This window comes from Equus przewalskii, chromosome 8, assembly GCF_037783145.1.
Source record: "Equus przewalskii isolate Varuska chromosome 8, EquPr2, whole genome shotgun sequence".
NCBI classification, from domain to species: Eukaryota; Metazoa; Chordata; class Mammalia; order Perissodactyla; family Equidae; genus Equus; species Equus przewalskii.
This window is the reverse complement of record NC_091838.1, coordinates 47291267-47316703: the sequence shown is the minus strand read 5'-3', so window position 1 is coordinate 47316703 and position 25437 is coordinate 47291267. Positions and strand designations below refer to the sequence as shown.

Below are 25437 nucleotides of genomic sequence, written 5' to 3'. Positions count from 1 at the left end.
TTCTATGCAAGATGGGAAGTCACTGGAGAGTTCAAACAGACGAGAGATATGCAAAAGAGTTTTTCTGTTTGCTGTGGTTGGAAAAGATAATAAGAAAGCAAAGAGAAGCCTGGAAAGACCAGTTAAAAGGCTGTTGCAAAAAACCAGGCAAGAGATAAAGGTGACATATAATTTCTTCTCTGGCTATTGAAATAATTTCCAAACTGCTTGAAATCTTGATCTACTCAAACCATTTCTCCCTTCTAATGCCAGATTGATTTATTTCTAAAATTCATATCCATTGATGTCACTTCTCAGAGATTCCCCATTATATATCTTTAGGATTCCTTACCAAAGGATAAAAGCTCATATCTATGCTCTGGTGCCTGCCTCCCTTTGTAACATCCTCTTTTTATACCTCTTTCCTTTAGTCAGTGTTATGTACTTGGAGCCTAGAATCTCTCCATAGGTTAAAAAACTGCTTGGGCCTCTATGCCTTGGCCTATGTTTTCCTTCTTCTTGAACTATCTTTCTCATCAACTCCCTTCTCTTACCTGATTGACTCCAATTTATCTTTAAAGACTCAGTTTAAGGATTAAGGATAGCAGAAACTTTTCTTCTCTTGGAAGAGTTTGGATTTCTGAACCTTTTCTGTCCCCATTCCAAGACACAAATGAGTTTTTTCTGTGAATTCAGTACATTCAATAAACACTTGTGTCTTCTACTCTCTGCTAAGAATAGTTTTAGGAGTTGGAGAATCAGGTGAATAAACTGCCATATTTGCCCTCAAGGACCTCATTCTCGAAGAAAAGACGCATAAATACGTAATTGCATTATAGTATGATAGGTATAGCAGTAGAAAAGTATGATCTTGGGAGGAGCGTGTGAGTGAAGGCTTCCTAGAGGAAGAGGAATCCATACTGGTTTTTAAAGAATAAATCAGAGTTTGTCAAGCAGACAAGGTGCATGGGGTAGGCCGAGTATCCCAGATTGAAGGAACAATATGTGCAATAGCATAGAATGGCAAAACAGCAAGGTTTAGGCACATTACAGAAAAATTGCTATTTGAGTATAACATTTAAAAGGTGATTAGGAGGCTATCCCCGGGCCGAGTGGTTAAGTTTGTGAGTTCTGCTTCAGCAGCCCGGGGTTTGCTAGTTTGGATCCCAGATGTGGAGCTACACACTGCTCATTAAGCCATGCTGTGGCAACATCCCACTTGGAGAAACTAGAATGACTTGCAACAGGGATATATAACTATGTACTAGGGCTTTGGGGAGGAAAAAAAAATGGAGGAAGATTGGCAACAGATGTTACCTCAGGGCCAATGTTCCTCACCAAAAAGAAAAAGAAAATAGGAACTAAAAGGTGATTAATGGGAGGTGAGCTTGAAAAGAATGGACATGCAATCATTGAAGATCTTATCTGTAAGGCCTACCTCTCTTGTAGTACTTATCATACTGTATTTTAACCACTAGTTTTCATCTCCACGTCACCACCAATGGGCTTCTTCAGGGCAGGCACTGGGTCTTATTCATTAATCTTTGCATATGTAGCACCTGTTCAAGTGTCTAAGATGTAGTAGATACTCAGTAAATGCTTATGTTACTAATGTGGACCCTTTAAAACTTTTAAAAGATTATTTTACATAAGACCATTATTTGATATTTGGCACAAATCTATGTCTGTCTGTCTGTCTATCTACTGCCTGGGTTGAGTCTGGACATTATCAGAGCCAAAGTCTAAGTGTAAAAATAAAATAGAAATAAAATGCAATTAATTAGAGATTCTTAGTAAAACTACATTTAAATCTGATGTGCAAGGCATGATATATCCAGGATGTAGCATTTTAAAAATACAATGTTACTAAATTGCTTATCAGATTTAACTAGCTATTATTGACATAAGATAAATGACTAAAATGGAATAGACATTTATGCAGATTTGTCTAGGAAGATGGACGTTCCATGTCTATCTTTCCATTCACTCTTATTTCCTTCTTATATTTACCTTCTTCCATAGCACTGGACACCAGATGGAAACATTTTTACAGCAGAAAGGGATAATTAGCAGCAGTCTTAAGAACTCTGCAACTCAGTTAGGTAAAGCAGGTAGTCTGTTGGGTCTCTAGATTAGAAGACAAGAGTCAGTTTTCAGTCTAGTGTGTTCTTGCCTCTTGTTTCCAAAGGGGCCTTCCAAACCACTTTGGAAAGTAGCACAAATGGGTTAGAAATGTCATGAACATAAGGAAAAAAGGAGACATATAACCTGGAATCAATCATAGAAATAGTAGTAATCTGAGAAAAATTGGAATATCTAAATCACACACTCTTGTGCAAGATCCTCTGGCTAATTGACTAATTACTGTTGAAGAAATAGAAAAGAAAATGAAAAGCAAAGTCTTTTGGATAAACATATTGCTTTGTCTTAAGTAGTTTTACACATCTTCAAGAAAAAAATGACTTGAGCTTGTTTGCCGTCTCTTACCTTTTTTTAAAATGCCTTTGCTGAGGCATCTGCTAACCATTACTGGTTTCTCGTAACGATCTCTCTTTTCTCCCTTAGTATCTTTTTGCCACATACATTGCTCCTTCAGCCACTCTTGACATTGGACTCCAACAGGAAAAGAAAAAAGAAATTTATATGAAAATACAGCCACCATTTGAAGACCTTTTTGACACAGCAGAAGAATACATCCTTCTCCTCCTTCTTGAGCCCTGGACACAGATGGTAAAATCAGACCAAGTTGCTTATGGAAAGGTATTGTGGCACTGACAAATTGTTTGTGAACCATTCAGGTTTACTACAAGACTGATGATAAGCAGCATTGTTAACTCACAAGAGAAAAACAACAACAAGGGTCTCTCACTTGGGCCAGGGATTCAGAGTTAAGATTTGGGCAGGCTCAAATTTGGGGCAGGGAAAGTGTTTATTAACTTTATTTTTTTGCCAGTTTCCCTATTGTCTCCTAACAAAAGATATTTTTAACGTCAATGTCATTTTTAGTTCTCTGTACAAATATGTCAGCAGAGAGAAATCTGAGTTTTGGTTTCCTGTGAACCAACAAAATGTGCCATGATAATATACTGGCTTTGTCCCTTCTTGCCATTTCTCAGCAGTGGCTTTAATTTTGATTAGTGGAAAAAAGCCCATTTAGTTTTATACTTGATGAGTTACAGTAAATATTACACCCATGGAAAATATAAACGTTTCATTTGTATTGTGGAAAGCACATTGTCCGACTTCAGAGCTGCTTTTAAAGCAACTGCAGATGTTCGTCAGGTCGGACTGCTTGATTGGATAAAAATTTCAACACATCTTTTTTCATCCCAAAGAGGTTATTTTAAGCCTCAATGCTTGAATATTTTCACCATTCTTATTAATGGGTGGAGGAAATATTTATTTTGGATCATAAATTAAAACCATTCATGGGTATTTTTCATATTAAGTTAATGCATATACCCTGTACGGGAGGTTATTTGGTGGAACTCTGCTATCTTTGTGTTGCTATTTGTTTATATCTCCTCAACAACTTCTTAGATAGTCGTGTCTTCTACTAGAAAGCATAGGTTAGGTAATTAAGATAAAATTAATACCGGGGGCCAGCCCCATGGCCGAGTGGTTAAGTTCGCGAGCTCTGCTTCGGCAGCCCAGGGTTTCGCCGGTTTGAATCCTGGGCACGGACATGGCACCGCTCATTAAGCCATGCTGAGGTGGCATCCCACATGCCACAACTAGAAGGACCCACAGCTAAAAAAATATACAACTATGTACTGGGGGACTTTGGGAGAAAAAGAAAAAATAAAATCTTTAAAGATAAAATTAATACCAAAACACCCTGGATAGAGTTGCTTTATTGGATTTTAACTTAAAACAACCCTATGGCTTACTAAATTAAATGACCAAAATAATTAAATTTTTATTCCTGATTTCTCTTTGTCCTGAAAAATTAGCATTGCATCATTTCTACTACAAAAAGATATAATATTACACTAGGAAGATTAAGATATCATATGAAATTTTAAAAAATTCTTTCCATTCACTATTTTAAATAAAGTGTATGGTATAGAGGAAAATGGTCCTGAGATAGGATCCTGAAGTAATAAAAAAGATTAAAAATTATAACTAACTTCCCTAAACCAAAAAGTTTTGTCATTAGCAATGATTCCTATAAAATGCGTGGGACAAATTATACACTCTTTTTAATAAGAGGAAAAATAAATCTTAATTTTAGAAACTTGCTTAAATTCAGCCCAGAGGACTTCTCTAAAAGTTCAGCTGACTGGATTACGTAGACTCTTTCCCAAAAGAGACTACCAAAACTAGCTATTAAATGCAGAAAATTCTCAGTGAGCCAAACTAATTTTCTCTGCAATAGAGAAATGGAGAAAGATCCTGTTCTCCTGACTATGTAAAACAGTGCAATCTATCGAAGGCTGAGATCTAATATGAGGTTTAGATGACTGGCTCTCTCTTCTCTTGCTATAGCAATGAAAAACCTTTGCTCACAGACTAAGAAGAATGGAGTTCAGTCATTTCTTGTTCTTCTATGGATTATTTGGTCCCTAAAGCTGGCAGTGCCTGCCTTCATGACTAATATCGTGTCATAATGAATAGAAACTGAAAATGTGACCCAACAATGTTTGTTAGTTCACATGGGTTGTCCAGAAAGGAAGAATGATCTTTGGTGGCACTATATCATTACATAGAAATGTTTGTATTTTTTATTGCACGCATTTAAAGTCTGACTTTGCTGTAGCTAATATTTTTTTGCTATGTTGGTCTTCCTGCTTTAGCCTCCAAAATAATTTATTGGCAAGTGTATTTGGTTTTTAGCCCACTGTTACTGGCAAATTGTACATTCTTTCCCCACTTTTTCATAATGCCATTCTATTGATGTTACACACTTTATTATTATTGTATTAGGTGGAGCTGGTGGAAGAAACTCGACAGCTAGACTCTCCACATTTCAGAAAGCTACAGGCTTTGCATAAAGAGACATTTTCCAGGAAAGCTGAGGTAAGACAATGAAAAACTTTTTACCCTGAAGAGGATTACCACTGCATATATGGCAGGTGGAGGTGGGAATCATATATTGAGCATATCATGTATTAATAATGTAGGAGTTAGGCAGTTTCATTTTTCTGCCATTCCTTTGCCTAGCATGCTGCATTTGAAAGGTATTACATCTTTTGACACATTTAATAACAAAGCTGGAAAAAAAAAGCAGATAAGGTAGCATAGGGAGCCAAGCAACTCGCTTGCCTTAGCTGAGAGCCTTCAAACCGTATTATATTACTTTGAATGTTACTGATTATTTCCTGTATGACAACAGCTTTATTTGTTGTCAAGTCAAAAAAGAGTTAAATTGGGCTTTCCAAACAGAAAAGGAACTGTTGTGTGACAGCAATAGGCAAAACAATAAAGAAAAAAATAGGGAAAGGATTTGAAGGAGTCAGTAAAAAGATCGTAGGATATGCTAACATATTAAAATGTTATTTTGATTTATAAATTTGCAGCTTTTGTATTGGCTAAGTAATCATAATATATCCATAAAGTCGTAAAATTAGATGTGTGTGTCTTCATAAAAATGACAGTTTAGGTGCATATTTTTTGACATGGAAAATGCCCTGGACATATTGTATAAAAATATAGGGATTGGGGCTGCCTTGGAGGCGTAGTGGTTAAGTTCACACTCTCTGCTTCACTGACCCGGGGTTTACTGGTTCAGATCCCAGGCATGGACCTAGCACTGCTCGTCAAGCCACGATATGGCAGCATCCCACATAAAACAGAGGAAGATTGGCACAGATGTTAGCTCAGCAACAATCTTTCTCTCTCACACACACACGCAAAAATGTAGGGTATCGTATGATCCTATTTATATAAAATTATATGTGTATTTCTGTATGTATACACATATTCAAAGAGATATCTAGAAGGATGTTCACCAAAATGTTAAAGATAGTTAGCTTTGAGTGGTAAGGTTTCAGATGATCTTTTACTTTCTTCTTTCTAAATATTTGAAATTTTATTCTTTTAATAATAAAGTTTTATAAAAATAGTGAAGTTATTTTTAAAATGTAACCTTCGTGATCATTGCTTTATTAGCATAGAAGTTCTCTATTTGAGACACTAGTGATTAATACCTTGGAAAGGTTACATAAAAATCCATAAAGGTAGCACATTATAAAGTAGTATTTTAAACTTTAAGAGCTAAAATTTATAACACTCCCAATAATACTTCTACCTATGGAAAATTAATTTTTAAAATATTGGTAGTTTATCTCATGGTCTGACACTTTTCAAAAACGAGTAGGGAGATGAATTAATTGTGTAAGAAATTATATAAGGAAACGATTTTCAAAGAATAAGCATAAGCTCTTTGCCCTATAGGGCTTGTAAACTGTCCACAAAACATCAGAGGTCTTGAAAATACCTAAAAATTAACTTTATATGAAGGTGATTACATTTAAAGAATGTACTATTAGATAAATGTCTTGCATTACTCTATAACTTTTAAAACTAAGTTATAAATAGAAGAATGTTTTATGTTCATAATATATTATTAAGAAAAAGAATCAAGTTACAAAGCTATACATAGATGTAGAGTCCTATCTTCATTTTTAATAAACTACATTTGTGTATACAAGACTGGAAGGATATATATAAAAATATTAATGGTGGTTGGCTCTGAATGATAGTATTATGTATGCTTTTCCTTTTTGTCTTTTTATTACAAAAGACATTACTTCTGTACTAAGAAAAATTATAAAATTAATATTTTATTAACAAGTATATAGTAAATATTTACTAAATGTTCCTGAAAAGAAAGGAATGGAATGGAAAGGAGCAGAACAGAATTTGATATGAGTTAGAACTGGATCCTAGATTCTAGATTCTTTACCCAGTTCTACCATTGAATTGTTAAACAGCATTGGCCTAATAGTTACTTTTTATTTTAGTTTCTCTATTTAAATTTGGGGGAAAAATTGTTGTGTTTAAGAGATTTTTACAAAAAGTATTATTTCACTAGGACACTACTTGTGAAATTGGACCTGGTATTTCACCACTTCATGATGCCTCTAAACAAACAGAATATTGGAATAATGTTCCTGAGGAATATAAGCATTTTAACTTTAATGATCTGCTTAAGAACAAACTGGAATTTGAACATTTCCGTCAATTTCTTGAGGCTCATTCTTCAAGGTGAGGAACAGAACATTTTAAAACGTATTTCTCTCTTAAAACATCATTTTTCTAAGATACTTATTTTTTTAAGCTACTTATTTTGATTCAACATATTATAAAAGTGATTTAGTGCTAGATTTTACCCATCTCAGTAAAAATTAATGAGTATAATTATCTGAAATCTGTATGGATAACTTTTTGTTGCAGAGTGTGTTCTGATAATAGCAAAGTTCAGTTAAAGTGGTTAAGCAATATTTGTTGATAATTTTAGCGTTGGCTAAATTAAAACACCAGTATGTTTTATTCTTTCCCTTTTTGCTGTTTCTTTCTTTTGCATTTTTCTCGACAGGTGCTTTAATTATATTTCTGAGAAATGTCTCTTTTACATTTCACTAAGCTATTGAAATCACTGTAATATTTCATAATTTTTATTAGCTAATACATAAATAAAGCATTGTAGTTTTGCACAGAATCTTGGAACCTTATGACATATTTATCTAATGTAAACTGAAGTATTGACCGTGTTTTTTTACAATAATTTTTCTCCCAACAGAAACTGATTAGACCTGGGAGCCAAATTTCGCATACATCATTTCCCTTCTTTGTGATTAAGATTACTCTAAATTTAGCATGTTGCCAAGTAGACATGCAATAGGTGGAAATTTTCCAATATTTGAAATTGACAATGATAGTCCATCATTAATGGAAGAACTCTGAGACCCTACCAATAATGATGGTAGATTCTTTTCTGATCCCAGTACTTGTATTCATTTATATTTTTAGTCAGGATGAGGAATACAATAGAGTCAACCTAACTGGCCTAGAAAGGGATCAGAGACACAATATTCTACTCATTAGTTCTATGATCTAATCAGTTGTGCTAACTAGTCAACGCAACCACTTTCTAAGTTCTGTCAAAACAACAACTTGTTTGGTGTTTAGTAGAATTGAGAGAACAAATAAGAAGGACTATGCTTTGTTCTTGTTTTCATTTTAGCATGGACCTCATGTGCTGGATAGACATTGAGCAGTTCCGAAGAATAATGTATGGAGATCAAAAGCAAAGGGAGGCAAAATCTAGACATATTAAAAACAAATACCTTAATAAAAAATATTTCTTTGGACCCAACAGTCCAGCTTCTCTATATCAGCAGAACCAGGTATCAACATATAAATGTATTTTTTATAATTAAGTATGAAAACCAATAATTTATTTCTGTTTTCCAAGTCACCTTTTTTAATTTTCCTTTTATGACATATGTTAGACACTTTTGATATCTGATTTTGTTAGGTATTCATAATTATCTACAAATTAAGTATCTTTAAAATTCACTCAAGTATACATATTATAAAAAATGTTATTTTAAAAAGTAATTTATAGAATAAAAATAACTTATTCATCCACTCATCCATTCACTCAGCAAATATGAGTGCCTGTAATATGCCAGACATTGTTGTAAGCGCTTGGGATAAGTGGTGAACAAGGTGGACAAGGTCCCTGCACCTTTCAACAAGCAGAAAAACAGCCATTATAAGCCATTAAGCCTCATCTCTACCTCTTTTCTGTTCTTCTCTGAACTGATATTACTCCAGACATAATCAATCTTTGAAAAATCATTTGCCATTATATTGTTTCCAGAAACTATTTTCATTGACCAGAAACATACGTTTGGCCATTTTACTATACCAAAGTAAGATGGCCTTAATCACAACTTATTAATAACTACAGTGTCATTATTTACAGCAAAAATGTCAGATTGGATTTGAGTGTTCATGCTTTGAGTGCATGGAATATGGCTCAATTTTTATGCTTCTGAAATATAAATAATTAAGTATTATAATTTATTTAGTTTGAAGTTTGCTAGTACTACACTACTACCTAGAAATCAAATGTATAGCATTTGACTTCCTCATTTTGGTAGTTTAAAAGGATGCGTGTCCTATTGGCATACATTTATAAAATATGAATTTCAGATTAATGCTAAATTCAGTAAATTAAAGAAAAATTCAGAGGTGTTCACAAGTAGGGCATACCAAATTAAAAAGCTAGATCCTTGGGAAAATAAACAAAAGTCTTCGAGAGTAAGAGGGAGAAGAAATTCTAGAATTAAGCAACCTTGACAAAAATGTCTTGCCGTTAGTTCCGTCAGATACAAATCTGGGATGTATTAGCAAAAGTGGTTGGGTATCTCAATAAGCACAAATATGAAATAAACACATGGAAAGCGTTTGTTTTCTGTTTGGCTTGTGCTACGTTATGTGAGGTTTTGTGGTGTCTGATGCTACTGTGTGAACCCTCCATAGTATAATATGCTGGAATTTAAAATTCAGTGGAAAAAGTTACCCATTGCTATCATAACAAATGATTGTGCTTGCTACAGAGGAGTTTTCCCAATGACCCTGCTTCCTCACTTTCGTCTTTACTTTTATTTTTATTTACTTACTTTATACTTAAGGATATCCACATCACATTATGTTTTATATAGATTATGCTAGTTCTAATTTCAGTTGTGTGGTAGGTTCGCTCTTTCGTTAGCAAAACAGTCTTTTCTCTTTTTCTTTTTTCTTATTTTTTATACAAAAACAGTGTTATTGTTAATATTATTTGATTATTATTATTAAAGAATGACTAAGAGGGGTTCTCTTTTGTTTTCATGTAAAACGTATTATTATTACATATTAGTAGGATTTGGTTAATCTTATTAATCAAAGGAGAACTAAGAAGAAGGTAATTTTTCCATTGAGCAGTCCAAAAGTTTTGAGTGATGTATACACAGAAACAGGTAAAAAAAAAACCCAATGATTTATAGCAGGAAAGAGCCATTAGTAGCTTCTTGAAATCACAAGTTTTTCAGAAGGAAGATTTGGGCCACAAAGAAATTATGTTTCATAAAAGGTGCTACCTGTGCAAGTCAAAGACTATTGTTTGTATAACCTGACTTCCTGCTGCCTGTTTTCTTCTTAGAAGTTGTTGTAACAGCCCTCCATCATTACTACCACCATCTCCCACCATCTCCAACCCAATGTTTGTTGGTAAAATACACGTTTATAATATCTGAGTCAAGCTTGTCTCCTAACTAATTAACGCCTCATTTTCCTCATACACAAAAAGAAAATGCTTTCTCAAACAAGTCAGTTTGACCAGAATCACAGATTCATATTATACCTAAAGGGGAACTTAGAAAACTAAGAGACTAATGCTTTCATTTTGCAGTTGAAAATACTGAGAGAAGAAATGCCATGAAGAAAAATTTCATTCCTGTGTTCTTTGAAATATATCATAAGCAAAATCATACATGTAAAACAACTGTCACAGAAACCACAATTCTCAGTTTGATGTTAGAGGAGTTGTCTGTCTTTACTATACCAATGATAGCCAGGAGATAGGTTGTAGAAAATGAAAATCGTGGCACCTATCTGGTGCTCAGCAAATGGTTTTGGGGTGAATAAAGCAATGACCATTAGTGTTTCTTTGCCAAAACATAAGTTTGTAGTTTCCGTTTCATATTTGTTTTCTTAGATAATGAATTTAAGTGGTGGCTGGGGAAAGATTCTCCACGAGCAGCTTGATGCACCTGTTCTAATTGAAATTCAGAAACGTGTCCTAAATAGGCTAGAAAATGTGTGGTTGCCATTGTTTCTTGCAAGTGAACAGTTTGCAGCACGTCAAAAAATAAAGGTAGGTAAATTACTATAATCTTTTTTTTTTTTTTTAAAGATTTTTATTTTTTCCTTTTTCTCCCCAAAGCCCCCCAGTACATAGTTGTATATTCTTCGTTGTGGATCCTTCTAGTTGTGGCATGTGGGACGCTGCCTCAGCGTGGTCTGATGAGCAGTGCCATGTCCGCGCCCAGGATTCGAACCAACGAAACACTGGGCCGCCTGCAGCGGAGCGCGAGAACTTAACCACTCGGCCACAGGGCCAGCCCCAAATTACAATAATCTTTTGATAGCAATTGATGGTACCTCTCAAAACATCAGATGTGCATACCTGTTGGCCTAGCCATTGTTCTTCTATGGCGTGGTGGTTAAGACAGTGGAGTCAGACTTCCCAAGTTTTAATCTTAACAGTGCCACATATTAATTGTACAACTTTAATCTTTATAACCTTAGTTTCCTCATTTACAAAAAAATGGGGCTAATAAGGGTAATTGCTTCATAAGTTTGTTGAGAAGATGAAATGAAATGATGTAGCTTAGTTTTGTAGCATGCCTGGCACACAGCAAACACTTAAATATTATCTATTAATATAGTTATTTTTTTTTTTAAGATTTTTTTATTTTTTTCCTTTTTCTCCCCAAAGCCCCCCGGTACATAGTTGTATATTCTTCGTTGTCGGTCCTTCTAGTTGTGGCATGTGGGACGCTGCCTCAGCGTGGTTTGGTGAGCAGTGCCATGTCCGCGCCCAGGATTCGAACCAACGAAACACTGGGCTGCCTGCAGCGGAGTGCGCGAACTTAACCACTCGGCCATGGGGCCAGCCCCTAGTTGTTATTTTTTATATGATTAAGTTCTCACATAAATGGGAAGGATGTAAAAGGGGGAAGAGTTAAATGAATTATGATAATTTCATACTATGGAAAACTGTGCAGATTTCCATATAAAGTGAGATTATAAAAATGAGGTTAAAATGTAAAAATGAGATTTCCACATGTACTGATATGAAAGATGTTATTTGCTGAGTGAAACAAGCAGGATACAGAACAATATATAGAAGGTAATCCCATTACATACTCTTATATCTCTATATCTATTTATGCGTTTCTTTCTTTCTCTGTCTGTCTATCTATCTATCTGTCTGTCTGTCTATCTTTGTGTTTATGAAAAAAGACCTAAAAGAATCTGCCTCCTGGGAATGGGTTTGGGGAGTGAGAAAGACTTTTACTATGTAAAGTAGGGTGGTTTTTGTTTTTGCTTTGTTTTATTTTTATTTTATAATGAGTATATATTACTTTGATAATTTAAAATGTCATTATTACACCTGAAAACAGGCAAACCTAATCTTTACAAAATCACACAAGGGGCAGATAGCATGTAATTTTAGACTTTAGTATGCGAAGCACATGTCATTAGTATTGATCAGGAAGAGTCTAAATAAGCTGCCCTCTATATTCAGTTTATCAAACACTTTGAGCCTTACTTATCTGGAAATAGCATTAGTCTTCTGAGCATCTTGAGTTATGGAAAACACAGTACAGCTGGGAAATTATAGTGTGCTATAGAAATTACAGCATAGAGAAGAAGAGCTGACTTGTTTAGGCAAAATGTTCCTGGAAATAAACCTTGGGACAACTCAAATTTCATCATTTCCTTTCTTCAGGCTAACCCCAATTCTCTATCCAAAACCAAGTAAAAAGACATTTGGCTTACTAATATTATTTGCCACGTTTTCTCACTGTGTTTACCAAAATAATTTTATTGTAACTTACAGCCATTTCCTGACTTAGCATTCTTTGGGTGGCCAACAACATAAATTGATTTTGGCAACCTTAAGCTGAGGACATAAGTGACAGATTATAAAATGGTACTGAAGCATCTCACTTAGGGGAAGAGTTGACACCCAAGCTTTAGAATGGCCGGGGTCCAGAACAGCCTTGGGAACCCAGCAAGAAGAATTCTCAGATCTTTGCTTCAGGCTGTGGCTATCAAAAAGACTTAGCAGCTGTGATTCTAGTCCCTGTCTCTCTGGGTCAGCTCCTGGATCTCTCTGCTATGGACAGGGGAGATAGAGCCACATAGCACAGATTTGGCAGGAGTGGTTCCCAAGAAAGGGAGAATATTGTGAATAGGCAGGAACCTCAAGAAATAGCCACTGTATTTCCTCCCTATATTGAATAACTTTTGTGCTCTTCTAAAAATAGTTGTGGCTAGAAAGTTACACAAAAATCCAGGAAGTCCTAATTATCTCTCCAGCTGCAGTTTCCATGTGACCCAAAGTGAAACTAGTTTCTACATTTGGGGTAATACAGACAAGTATTATCATCTCCACATTGTAGATGAGGAAACTGTTCAGAGAATTTGAGTGACTTGCCCAGGGACCTGGGCAGCGCTTCCATTTCTAAGTCTGATTCTCTTTCTCCTGACCTGCAATATCCCTTCTCCATACTGACCTTTACCTCATTTTTTAATGCTATTGAATTAGTAAATGATTTCAAAACTTTAGACATTCTGAATAAATGGGATAAAATAATTGGTTTTGCTTGTAGGTACAGATGAGAGACGTAACTGAAGAGCTCTTACTACAGAAGCGTGAAAGGAAAATCGGGGTCTGGAAGGCAAGTAACATTTGGTATTTTCTTCCTCTTGTAAGTTCCACTCTGTCGAAGTATTATATTTTTCTTCCCCTTCTTGTTCAAAGACTCTCACTGTAGACACTGCTGTCTGAGCCACCAACTGACTGCCGACACTATTCTTATTTGTCTGATGGCATCTGGGGTAAAGCGATTCTACCAGAGCCCTCTTCTTAGAGTTCCTTGGCCTGTTCAACCCTAGAAGTGTTGATTGGACTTTAAATATGTATTTTTATTTATTTTGCTTATGATGGACTTATTGAGACAAGCTGTTCATTCTGCCATATGGTAGCTTATTTATTATTGAGGGTAAATTACACAAAAAGAATGAGAAACATGCAGCAGAATCAGCAGGTTAAATTATCTTACATTATCCTCTTTATTTAGAATTATGTTTTAGCCTTAAAAGAATTAAGATAACTGTAATTTTGGTGATTATTTAAACCAATATAATATGATACCTTAGTAGAAATTGCCTATTTTGTTTCTTAACAAGCGTGATAAACACAGTCGTCTTCTTGAGCCTACAAATTTATGTGTATTCGTCTTTCTGCAGGTCTTGATAGAATGTCAAAGTAAACCCAGGTGACCCCCTACAAACTAATAAAGATAAAATTTTATTTGACTGTTAGAGGAGTGTATGGCTCCGTTAGGATGCTCTTTTTCTGCATTTTTCTCTTGCAAGGAAATAAACCATTCTTATGTCTTTTGCTGTATATTTTTATTGAAATACTAAGTAGAATGGGCTTATATTTCATATTATTGTGCATTATATATTATGTTATTTTCTGTTTAGTTAAATTACAGGTTTTAGTTAAATTACTGCGTTTTAGTATCTTAAGATGCAGGTCTTAAAACATTATTTGCTGAGTGGGTTTTAAATAAACATCCCAGTCTAATACATAGTTGTTCCTATTTATAGGGCTATAATTTTAATATGGACCGTATGATAAGGGTCTTAACTTTTTGTCTGGAGAAGAGACATGTGCCTCACTAAAATAGTGATAGACACCTGCTTGCTTTATCTAGGGTACAGGCACCACTGTTCCTCTAAACTGCCTGGAGTTGCCTTCACTCTTCAGTCTCTGACTCAGGCATCATCCTTAAGGCCCTTCTCTGTAAAGCTTTTACTCCTCCAGGCAGAATTAGTTACTCCTTCTTTTGTGTTCTCATAGCACTTTTTGCATATTGATGATCATATACAATTTCTTTCAAGAAACTTACTTTATGCATTGTCGGTAATGGATATTTATCATGTGTTTTGATTGATTCTTACTATAATTCCTAAATTCATCTAAAACCGTGCTTTCAGAATGGTGCTTCCTTGCATGTTTGTAGGCTAAACTCAGATTTGAGGAACGTCAATAAAATTTGTTCCGTAAAAAAAAAAATCTGTTCAATAAAATCTCTTCCTTACGTTTTTGAATCTGAGAGGCTAAAGGGGGGAAATATGAGTAAATCTAAAATGGTCAAAGTAAAAAAGTAGACATCTTGTATTTCGAAATTGTAAAGCTATAAAATAAGTAATACCTTTAAGTATTACTAAAACACCATAGGTCCTTCTGGCTTTTTTGTTATGTAAGGTGAGTCCTCAGTCAGAGGAAGTTTATTATTAAAAAGAATGTATTAATAATTATTTCTTCTTATTATTAATAATAAATTTGTTATTAAAATCATATAAAGATGTCTCACCTAAAAACATAGCTTTTCCTGGATAGAATTATAGTGAAGCTCCACAGTAAATTTCCTACTTAAATTAATAGGATTAGTTGGTAATTTTTTCTAAAAATTTTGACAAAATAGCTTAAATGTTTAACTGCTTTTACTTTTTAACAGACAGGAGAATTATATATTAATATATAACATATAACATATATAATATGTGTAATTATAAAGTCAATAATAATTTAACAATATATAATCATAACATTATGATTACTTTTTCTGTTTAAGCACAGAACTCATACTGTACACTAAAATGTAGTTTTTCACCATATTCCCTAACTGTAATGACTGTTAACATTCTTAAACAATGTAGTCATGTGTTCTAAATCATCCAATCATTTCTTTTTCTCCGTACCTCTTAAAAAAACAATGCCATAGAAATATAAAGGAGACAAAGGGGAGAGGAACAGAGGGGAAAAAATTCTCAAAATCTATTGTATCCATTCCATAAATTTCAATACCTGAAAAGTAAAGGAGATAGAAGTTGGTAATTTTTAGCCTAATAAATGACTTTCTTATTACTTTTTAGAACACAACTAATTTTCTGTATTCTCTGTTTTGGACAGCCTGTGGAGAGTAAGTGGATATCTTCATCTAGTGACATCATTGCTTTTCGTAAAGCATTATTGAATCCAGTTACTGCAAGACAATTTCAACGGTTTGTGGCTCTAAAAGGAGATTTATTGGAAAATGGGGTACTCTTTTGGCAAGAAGTACAAAAATACAAGGTATTACATTGGGAGCTAGAGAAAACCACCTCTTTTTGAGGAGGAAATGCATTAACATATCAGATTCTTAGCTATATCTTTTGGACAAGATTTGTATAAGATATCCCCAGTTTTGCCATCTTCATACCAAAATGCAAATATTGAGATGTTTACTGGTCTATGTTAGATACATTTATTATTGTACAGTGAAGAGTAATAGTGAGCCCTGAAATGATAATATTAGGTTTTTCAAGGTATTCACATATATTATGATCAATGAAAACATTCCTGAGAAGAGTTTTAGCTATATTTTGCATATCACTTATCTGTAACATACCATACACATTTTTTCCTGAAGATATCCATATTCAGTACTTTAACCAAGACCTCTTTACAGGAATTCCTTCCAACCATATTTACAGCAATAGTAATCAAATATAGTGGATTATAGACAAATAAATCAAAAGAGATAAGAGAAGCTTTTCTATTAGAAAGAATGGCCAAATTGTTAGCAAAATAAGTAAGTGAAAGAACAAGTGGTTAGGTGCAAATTTTCAGGTTTAAGTGGTTAGTGGAACCATATAGAATCTTTGCATTGAAGAGGACGAAAGGACTTTCTAGGTTATATAGTCTAAACTTAATACAGGAATGTTGTCTAGAAATACCTAAGAGTAGGCATACAGCCTCTACTTAAATGCTCCCAGGGGTAGCAGGCTCATTTGCTTGCAAGCAGCCTATTTTATCCCGTTATAAAAGTAGGGAACAAAAATAAACTGAAATTTAAGAGGCTAATGCTCTAAATTGGCCTGTAAGTATGAATTATGCCATACTAATACTCTGCAGCATTATAGTCTATATAGTTAGTACTTGCTCAATAAAATCTGTTTCCAAACTATCTCCAACACCTCATGGAAACCTTTTCTGTTATTAACAGTTTTTATACTATTCTCAACTTAGAAATTTTCTCAGGGAAAAAAAATGTTTTGAGACAAGTTTTTTCAAAATCTGTCAGAAGATAAGTAATCCTAAAAATTATATTTTTCCTTTCTTTTCTTTTCTTTTCTTGAGAATTAGAAAGGAGATAGAGTCTGTTTTCCAGGATAGGAAATTATTATGATGGGGCAGATTGATCTTTAAGCTAATATGAATATGAGTAAGCCCAACCCTGCTAGAACAAGAAGTAATGAGATAAACCTTGCAAAACAGTAGTTAAAAAAAAAAACCATAGACTCATACATAGTCAACCCTTGGTTTTGTGACCATTTCTCTTTCAATGTTACCCTTGGTCTTCATTTAAATATCTTTTCCGTGGTATAGAATGTGGGACATATAATACTAAGTAGCTATTAAAAATCATGCTATAGGAGTGAATTTGTTCATTCACCAAGTGTTTATTAAGTATCTGATGTGCCAACCATTATGCTAGATTGTAGGAATAAAAAAAATGAATACAATGCATTGCCCTCCCTCAACGAGGGGGACATCCATGAAAACAAATATCATGAAATAGTGTCGATTATGATCCGTGTTCTGATTAGGTATCATTTTGGCACAGAGGAGGAAATGATACAGGGAGGGTGGTGGGTCAGGGAAGTCGCAGCAGAAGTGATGATAATTGAATTGGGTCTTGAGGGAGTTTGTCAGGTGGAAAGCATTCTACCTAGCAGAGTCTTACTGAGCTCACTTTTATATGACTTACTCTTATTGTTTACTATCTGCCAGATATTGTCTTAATACTTTTCATGTAATAAGTAGTTTATTCTTCATAAGAAGCCTATGAGGTCAAAGCCATTATTCTCACCATTTTACAGATGAAGAAGCTGGCACAGAAAAGTTGAGAAATGCTGACATCATACAGCTAATTAAGTGGTAGAGCTGGAATTTGAACCAAGGCATTCTATTGCTAAAGCTTGTGCCCTTAACCACTAAGTTATGCTCCCCCCAGCAATGATTGTGGTAAAATGCAACGAGATGGCTACAGGGATCTTAATCAAACATTATTCTGAATCATGAAAGATTGGAAAGAACCCAGATGTTCAACAATAGAACGCTGGTTACTTAGTTATGGTACATCTATACAATAGAATACTCTGAAGTCATTAAAAATTATGCTGTAGGAGAATAATGAATGATGGGAAAAGATATTCATCATATTGATTTTTTAAAACCTAGCTACTTAGAAAACATATGATTTAATCTAACGTGTGTGCTTGAGCTTGTGTGTGTGTCCGTAGAGAAAAGATTGGATGGATATATTCATCCAACAAATACTTATTGAGCACTTGCTAAGGGCCAGACTAAATCTTGAGGATACAACTGTGATCAAAACAGTCTTTCCTGTTAGACTTACAGTGTCATGGGAGGGACAAACACGTACAAGACAGGCAATTATGAGAGTGTGATTAGTGCAGTGGTGGATGGAGCACAGGATGCAATGGAAGTAACTAATGGACATCTCTCCTGGATGGAGGGAGTCACAGAAAGCTTACTAGAGGAAAGTATGCTTAAACTGCGACCTTGATAATAGGCAAAAGTTAATTAGGTTAATGATATAATAGGACAGAACAATTAGAAAAAAATATCACTTCTAATTCTGTCTAAATTCTATCCTTTCACTCTCAAAATTAAGACTATAGAACTTCACAAATTTCTTTTTATTGCACAAGCCTTATATTCCATAACTATAAACCAGGCTCACAAATAATTACACATGATAATCTCACTATTAATGGCAAAAAAATTACATTTTTGGTAACATACCAAATACATCGTATGAATAGACATTTTCTGAAGAGATGCTAAATTGAGTAAAAAGTACTAACTGTTGTTTCAATGTAACATTTATGTCAAGGTTTTTTCGTATATAACTCATGCCAAACTGTATGTAAAGTTTTACATGGTAGGCACTAGAATTTTTCTTTCTTTAATGGTGTCCGTAAGACAGTTATTACAATGCTCACCGTACAATGAGTACTAAATAAATGTTGGCTCATTTCTGGCCTAGAATTACAAATTTCCAAATTTATTTGCTTTCTAGTCACTTAGAGAACAATGTCTTTGACAGAGAGTGCCGTAATTCAAGCTAACCTACCTGTTTATTTTAAAAAATGATAGCCCTAGATCTGTGACATAAAACTGGGTCTTTTTAATGTGGAACCACTATTTTTAAAGTTCTTTATCTATGGAGAGGATAATGTAATAGGTTAACTTAAAAAATATAGATACTAAGAGGGGCTGGCCCCGTGGCCGAGTGGTTGAGTTCGCGCGCTCCGCTGCAGGCGGCCCGGTGTTTCGTTGGTTCGGGTCCTGGGCGCGGACGTGGCGCTGCTCATCGGGCCACGCTGAGGCGGCGTCCCACGTCCCACAGCTGGAAGGACCCACAACGAAGTATACAACTATGTACCGAGGGGCTTTGGGGAGAAAAAGGAGAAAAATAAAATCTTTAAAAATATATATATATATATAGATACTAAGAGAGATGTAATGACACACCTGTCACCATCAGCATTCCTGCTTATGTTGCTGGTCTTTTTGAGCCTAAATCACCTTGGTATAGAAGCAGTTCTGGTTGGAAAAGCTTTTGCATCTACCTGTGATTTGAGTTAGATGCCTGTTCTCAGTGCTCTCCTAGGACCCTGTGTATATGTCTATCATAGCACTTATTAACTATCTCAAATTGTAGTAACATGTATTCATGCTTCTCCTCCAGGAGAGACTGAGCGTTTAAAGGGTAGATACTGTGTCTTGGGGCTCAGTTCAGTGTCTGGGATATAGCAGGCACTCAATATAAATTTGTTAAATGGGTCAAAGTAGACACTAAAGCTGTCTCTTTGTCTAAGAGAAGAGGCAATCAGGATTAAATGAAACCTGTATTTGCATAAGGTATATGCATCAAAGTCTTCGTTTCCTCAAACCCAAGAGAAATAAAAGCTATGATTTTTTAAGATAGCCTTGACGTGTCCTAGTGCCCTCTTAAGTTAAAATGTATATATTAACTGAAAGATGTATGGACACGATTCTGTAAAGTGTTCTAATAATGCATTAATCATATATTCTTGTTCTATCTTTCCTCCTTGTTCAGGACTTGTGCCATTCTCATTGTGACGAGTCCATCATCCACAAGAAGATCCTGACTATTATCAACTGCTTTATTAATTCTAGTATTCCACCAGCTTTACAAATTGACATTCCATTAGAACAAGCGCAGAAGATTATTGAACACAGGAAGGAGTTAGGACCATATATTTTTAGAGAGGCACAGGTAAGAGATCAGGGCATGTGGCTAAGCATAGTTTAAAATAGATTGACAAGTTAGATATTCTTTTAAAGCTTTTGCATTATTCCTATTTGGCAGAGTTCCAGTCCTCCTAATACTGAGATTTATTCTATTTAATTAAAAAAATCTTTGCTTATGCCACAGAACATAAGAAACTAGTAACTTATTGTCTCGTTGATGATAATATACAGCAAATACAATTATTTAAATACTATACTTTGACTTCCATGATTATCATTTTTGTTTCTAACTTATTAAATTCCAGCTAATTCTTTATTCCTTTCCCACCATTCATATTTCCTTTTAAAATATCTGCTACCACAAAAATGTGTAAAATATGTGTGTCCCAAGATTTGTGTATTTTTAGAGATTTAAATATTCACATAGCTCATAAAATAAGTGAAAGGAGATTTAAGTACCCAACCAACATAAAGTACACAAGCTCAAGAAAGGAAAATCATGCCTGTTAACCTGCTCAAGTTACTTCTTTTTAAGATAAATAATAGAAAACAGTGATTTGGTGAACATAATTTATTTGCATTTTGAAAAGCCTTTTAGTCATGTTGTTCCTGAAAAATGATTAAGAAAAATAAATTATAATGGGGTAATAGGGAAGGCCATGTCATGATTTAAGTGATATAAACCAGATATTTAGGGTATGATTGCCCTTGAGCATGGAAAAAGGCCATTATTCCTTAACATTCATTTGTGAGCCAGCTGTGTTCTTAGTCCTGTAAGGAACTGAAAGTGAACTCACAATCCAAATTATGCATTAAAATAGGCAAAAATATAGAGGAGTGATTGAGGATGTGCTAGGGAGATACAGAGAAAATATGGTGCCAGAACTGTAGCGTCTGCTGATAAACAGACCTTAGAGATCTCTGAGCTTAGGTCTCCTGATAACCAGGCCAGGTCTTGCCCATCTAGATCAAAGGCTTTGAGTCTGACAGTGAATGTCTGGAGCTACTTACATTGGTTGGTTCCAGCACACTCTCCAGGGATTGCAGCCAGTGAACTTTATTGAAATCCTCTAGTTTACACCTTCTCCCTGACTTCCTAAAACCGAGTCCTAGACATATCTTAAATATGGACTTTGAAGCATCTGAAAATAAGGGAATCTTTATTTAGGGGCCTCATTCTACCAAATCAATTATTCCTCTTGTGTTTCCTGAGAAAGCTCAGAGAATAGCATCACCTCCTACCAGGGTATAGAAGCCAGAGATCTGGTTGCCATCTTCATGTGTTCCCTCTCTTTCATTCCCTTACCCCCATGTGTTCAGTCCTTAAACATATCCATTTGTCTCCTTATCTATCGTTCTATCTACTTTTCTCCAACTCCATGCACTACCTCAGTTCACATCTGCAATGTCTCACATTGATTACCAAAACTCCCTGCCTCTGGGCTCTCGAAACCATTTAGCTCACTGCATACAGAGCCATCTTTTTCAGAATGTCTTCTGGATCATGTCACTTCTCTGCTTTCTATTTCAATTGCGCCCCATTGTCCTCAGAATGAAGACCATACTCCTACATATCCATCTAGCCACATCTCTTACCACTCCCTGCCATCTATCTCCCAGTCTTACTGAAATATTTATATTTCCATAAAGGGGCCTTATTTTCTTCCCTCCTGAGCTCTTTGCAGTACTGTCTTCTCTCTCTTGTATTTCTATAATATCCTATATTTGTTCCCATCAGAACACTTATCATACAAAATTGGAAATGACTATTGTCATGACTGACTTTCCCATTAGACTGTAAGGTCTTTGAGGGCAGGGAATGTTTCTTATTTACCTTTGTGGCCTGAATTCCTGGCACAGAATAGGCACTCAGTAACATTTTTGAACACATTAATGAATGATGTGAGAAGAGATCTATCATGACAGAAAGGAAGAAGATCAAATTGGAAATGACAGCAAAGTTGAGTGAAAGGGCTGAAGAGTAAATAAAAAGCTGTTGCCTGTTTTAGTAGTATTATCAATGTGGCCTCTGCCTATCCCCTACCTGCATCCCTAATAGCTTGAAAGTTTTCATCATTCAGACAAATTTTCACTGGCTCTTTTTACTCAGATTTAAGTCATTGCCCATCTGCTGGCAGTGAACAAAGTAGCTCTATATTTGTTAAAACATTTTCTTACCCACAGTTTGGTTATCTTTTAAGGTTCTGAGGTGCAAGGTAATTTTCATGAATAACACGTATGTTATTCACCTGAAATCTTAATTGCAACTTTTAGGAATAGAACAATTTTATGTCTGCCATTGAAAAATTGTGTCGTAATTGAGACTTGGAAATAAATTTATTTGAGAGCTGAGAATGACTCAGGTTTTGCAGAGATAACTGAGAAGTAGGGTCGTTAGTTGGTAAATAGAGGAGGAGGAGGAGTATTTAAGTTTAAGTTCATATAAAGACTACTATGATCCCTTAACATTGAAACAGGGGATTACTTAATTAAATGCATGACAGGTAAATGTAAATGAAATTTTTTTAAAGCCTGCATTTCATCAAATAAAGTATCTCTAGCATTTATGTTCACAATCCCAAGAGGCTATAGAAATCAATGAGAAGATTGTATTTTAAAAGGAGTAAATAATTTTGGAATTACTAATAATGTTCATGTACAGAAAAGAGGAGCAATGAAATGTGCCAATTCAGGACTCTGTTGATCACTGCAGCATTTACTTTTTAAAAGTTCCTCTTTTCCCCTGAAGAGTTGGCTTAGAACCTAATGGGATGGTTCATTTTTCTCCAGGGTGTTAAGTAAAGGCTGTTCCTAGCAACAAGATGTTGGACTTGGTCTGATGTTAGAAGGTCCTACCTTCTTGAAAGTAATGTATGCCTCTGGAACTAATGGAAAAACTTGGCATGAGAATTTGAGCAACAATTCTTATCTCTGTAAATATCACAATGAATCACTTAATGTAGAGTGTCCTCATAGAAACCATTTGTCCAGGATACCACTCTGCTTTTTAAAAGTTACTTTTCTTGCTCTCACATAAAAGAGAGATTATATCATTTAAAAGTTACTCAAGATTTATTCTTAGATCTGCAGCTTTGTTTAAGAGCTTTTCCAGAGGCAAAATGGTATTTCCTTTCTCTAAAAGAAAGAAAAGGGGGAACAGAGAGGAGTTTCCCTTGATGAACTGAATATTTGGAATACTTGCATAAAACAGCAGAGTGTGTGGTGTGGCAGATCTACTAGTATATGTTTTAAAAGAAAACATAAATTTCTTATTTAAAAAGACCTAATGGATTCTTTATTAATACAATCAATTGGTTAGGGAAACATAAAGAATAAAGTGACTTTTAAGTGTATCTAAGTGTACTTTTTTTTAAAAGAAAGACTTTCTCATTGGTAGTAAAAAAAACATTGATGATAAGCATGTGCTGAGCTAAACTATACCAAGATGTCTGGAGACAATAAGTTGGAGGAAACATGCTGTATATTAAAGATAGAATAGTTAACCCATTATTATGGTGAATTAGAGTTTAAATCGGTACATTTGTATAAAATTGTAATCTGAGACATACTTTGTTTTTTATACAGATGACAATTTTTGGAGTTCTATTTAAGTTTTGGCCTCAGTTTTGTGAGTTTAGAAAGAACTTAACTGATGAAAAAATTATGAGTGTTTTAGAGAGAAGACAAGAATATAATAAGCAGAAAAAAAAATTGGCAGTCACAGAAGACGAAAAATTTGCAAAGGTGAGACAAGACTCATTTTGGGTTTAATCAGACTTTTAAAAGGTGTGTGATATCTGTGCATTTATAGAAGAATTTGGGCTGGGGAAAAATACAGACAAGTTATGGAATACAGATTTTAGTGGCTTTTAAGCCTTCAGTCAGAGGTTTCAGACTTGGTTTTGCATTCCTCAAAATGTCATCTCTTCTATGTGAAAGCTTTCTTGACCCTAGTAGGCAACACAAGCAGCTCACATCCACTGTAATAACATTCCTGCCTCTCTTGGCATATGCTTTCTATTGTCTTGTGAATGAGTTTTTGCATCTGTCATCCTCACTGGCCTGAGATCCTCCAGGATAGTATGTGTCTTATTCATCTGTGTCTCATAAGCACTTGCACTAGTGTCTCGCACATGTTCAATTATTATTCATTGTTTACTGAATAAATCAGGAATGAATGAATGAATGAATGAATGAAAAGATATTATGTACTGGAGGGTAGCATTTTCAGTATTACAATTACAGAATGATACATTGACTGCAAATTTGTAAACATGAATCATAGATTGCCCAGCCTGCCTGTTTGTTATTCTGTCCCTTTATTCATCCATTCATCTATCTTTCTTTCTATTTATTTTCTTTGAATTGAAAAGGGATAACTGCTCCCAAGTAATGTGTTTTATTTATTTATAAGCTTATAGTTATCCTATTTTTAAAAGAAATTAAAAATATATCAAAAGGTACAAATATAATAAGCACTCTCATTTGCACAGGATGAAATAAACACCGTTAACATTTTGCCTCATTTGCTTTATTTTTCCCCCTAGGAAATAAAATATTGCAGAAAGAGTGAACTCTCTTAACCCCAGCCCTGAGTTCTATTACTCTGCCCATCCCCATTAAGTTTGGGATATATTCTTCCAGCTCTTTTTAAAGATGGTGTTTTATATGTGTATATGTATTCATACACAATACAGAGGACTATTTTGTATGTATTTTAACTTACGTTAATGGTACCATATTGTATTAGTCCGCTTGGACAACCGTAACACAATCCCACAGACTGGGCGGCTTAAACAACAGAAATCTGTTTTCTCTCTCTTCTGGAGGCTGGGAGTCCCAGATCAAGGTGCCAGCTGATTTCGTTCCTGGTGAGATGTCTCTTTCTGGCTTGTATATGGCAACTTTCTTTCTGTGTCCTCACAAGGTGGGGAGAGAAAGAGATCTCTCTCTTTTCTTTTTCTTGTAAGGCCACAATACCTTCAGATTACAGCCCACTCTTATGACCTCATTTAACCTTAAGTACCTCTTAAGGACCCTCTCTTCGCATACAGTCATACTGGAAGTTAGAGCTTCAACATATGAATTTGGGAGGGGGACACAATTCAGTCCATAGCACATATTGTGCAATGTGTGTTTCTACATCTTGCTTTTTAAACTCAACTTTATGCCTTTTAATTCTACCAGCATTGCTATATTTAGATCTGGTTTATTCGATTTAATTGCTGCATACTATTCCATCATATGAGTAAATATACTGTTTTAATTTATTTCTCTACTGTTGGATATTTGTTTTCAGTTTTCACCTT

The 25437-nt window shown here is 34.9% G+C and overlaps 1 protein-coding gene across 10 annotated transcripts in view; it reads left to right on the top strand.

Moving 5' to 3' along the window:
* Positions 1–25437, top strand: part of LOC103564643 (regulator of G-protein signaling 22-like) — a 165397-nt gene that overhangs the window by 120128 nt on the left and 19832 nt on the right. For all 10 annotated transcript variants that reach the window (XM_070631856.1, XM_070631857.1, XM_070631855.1 and 7 more), the window contains 9 exons: positions 2545–2739; positions 4906–4998; positions 7016–7188; positions 8168–8330; positions 10691–10849; positions 13377–13445; positions 15752–15913; positions 19974–20153; positions 23714–23872. In XM_070631856.1, coding sequence (XP_070487957.1) covers positions 2545–2739; positions 4906–4998; positions 7016–7188; positions 8168–8330; positions 10691–10849; positions 13377–13445; positions 15752–15913; positions 19974–20153; positions 23714–23872 — 1353 coding nt within the window. The remainder of the gene's footprint in view (positions 1–2544; positions 2740–4905; positions 4999–7015; positions 7189–8167; positions 8331–10690; positions 10850–13376; positions 13446–15751; positions 15914–19973; positions 20154–23713; positions 23873–25437) is intronic.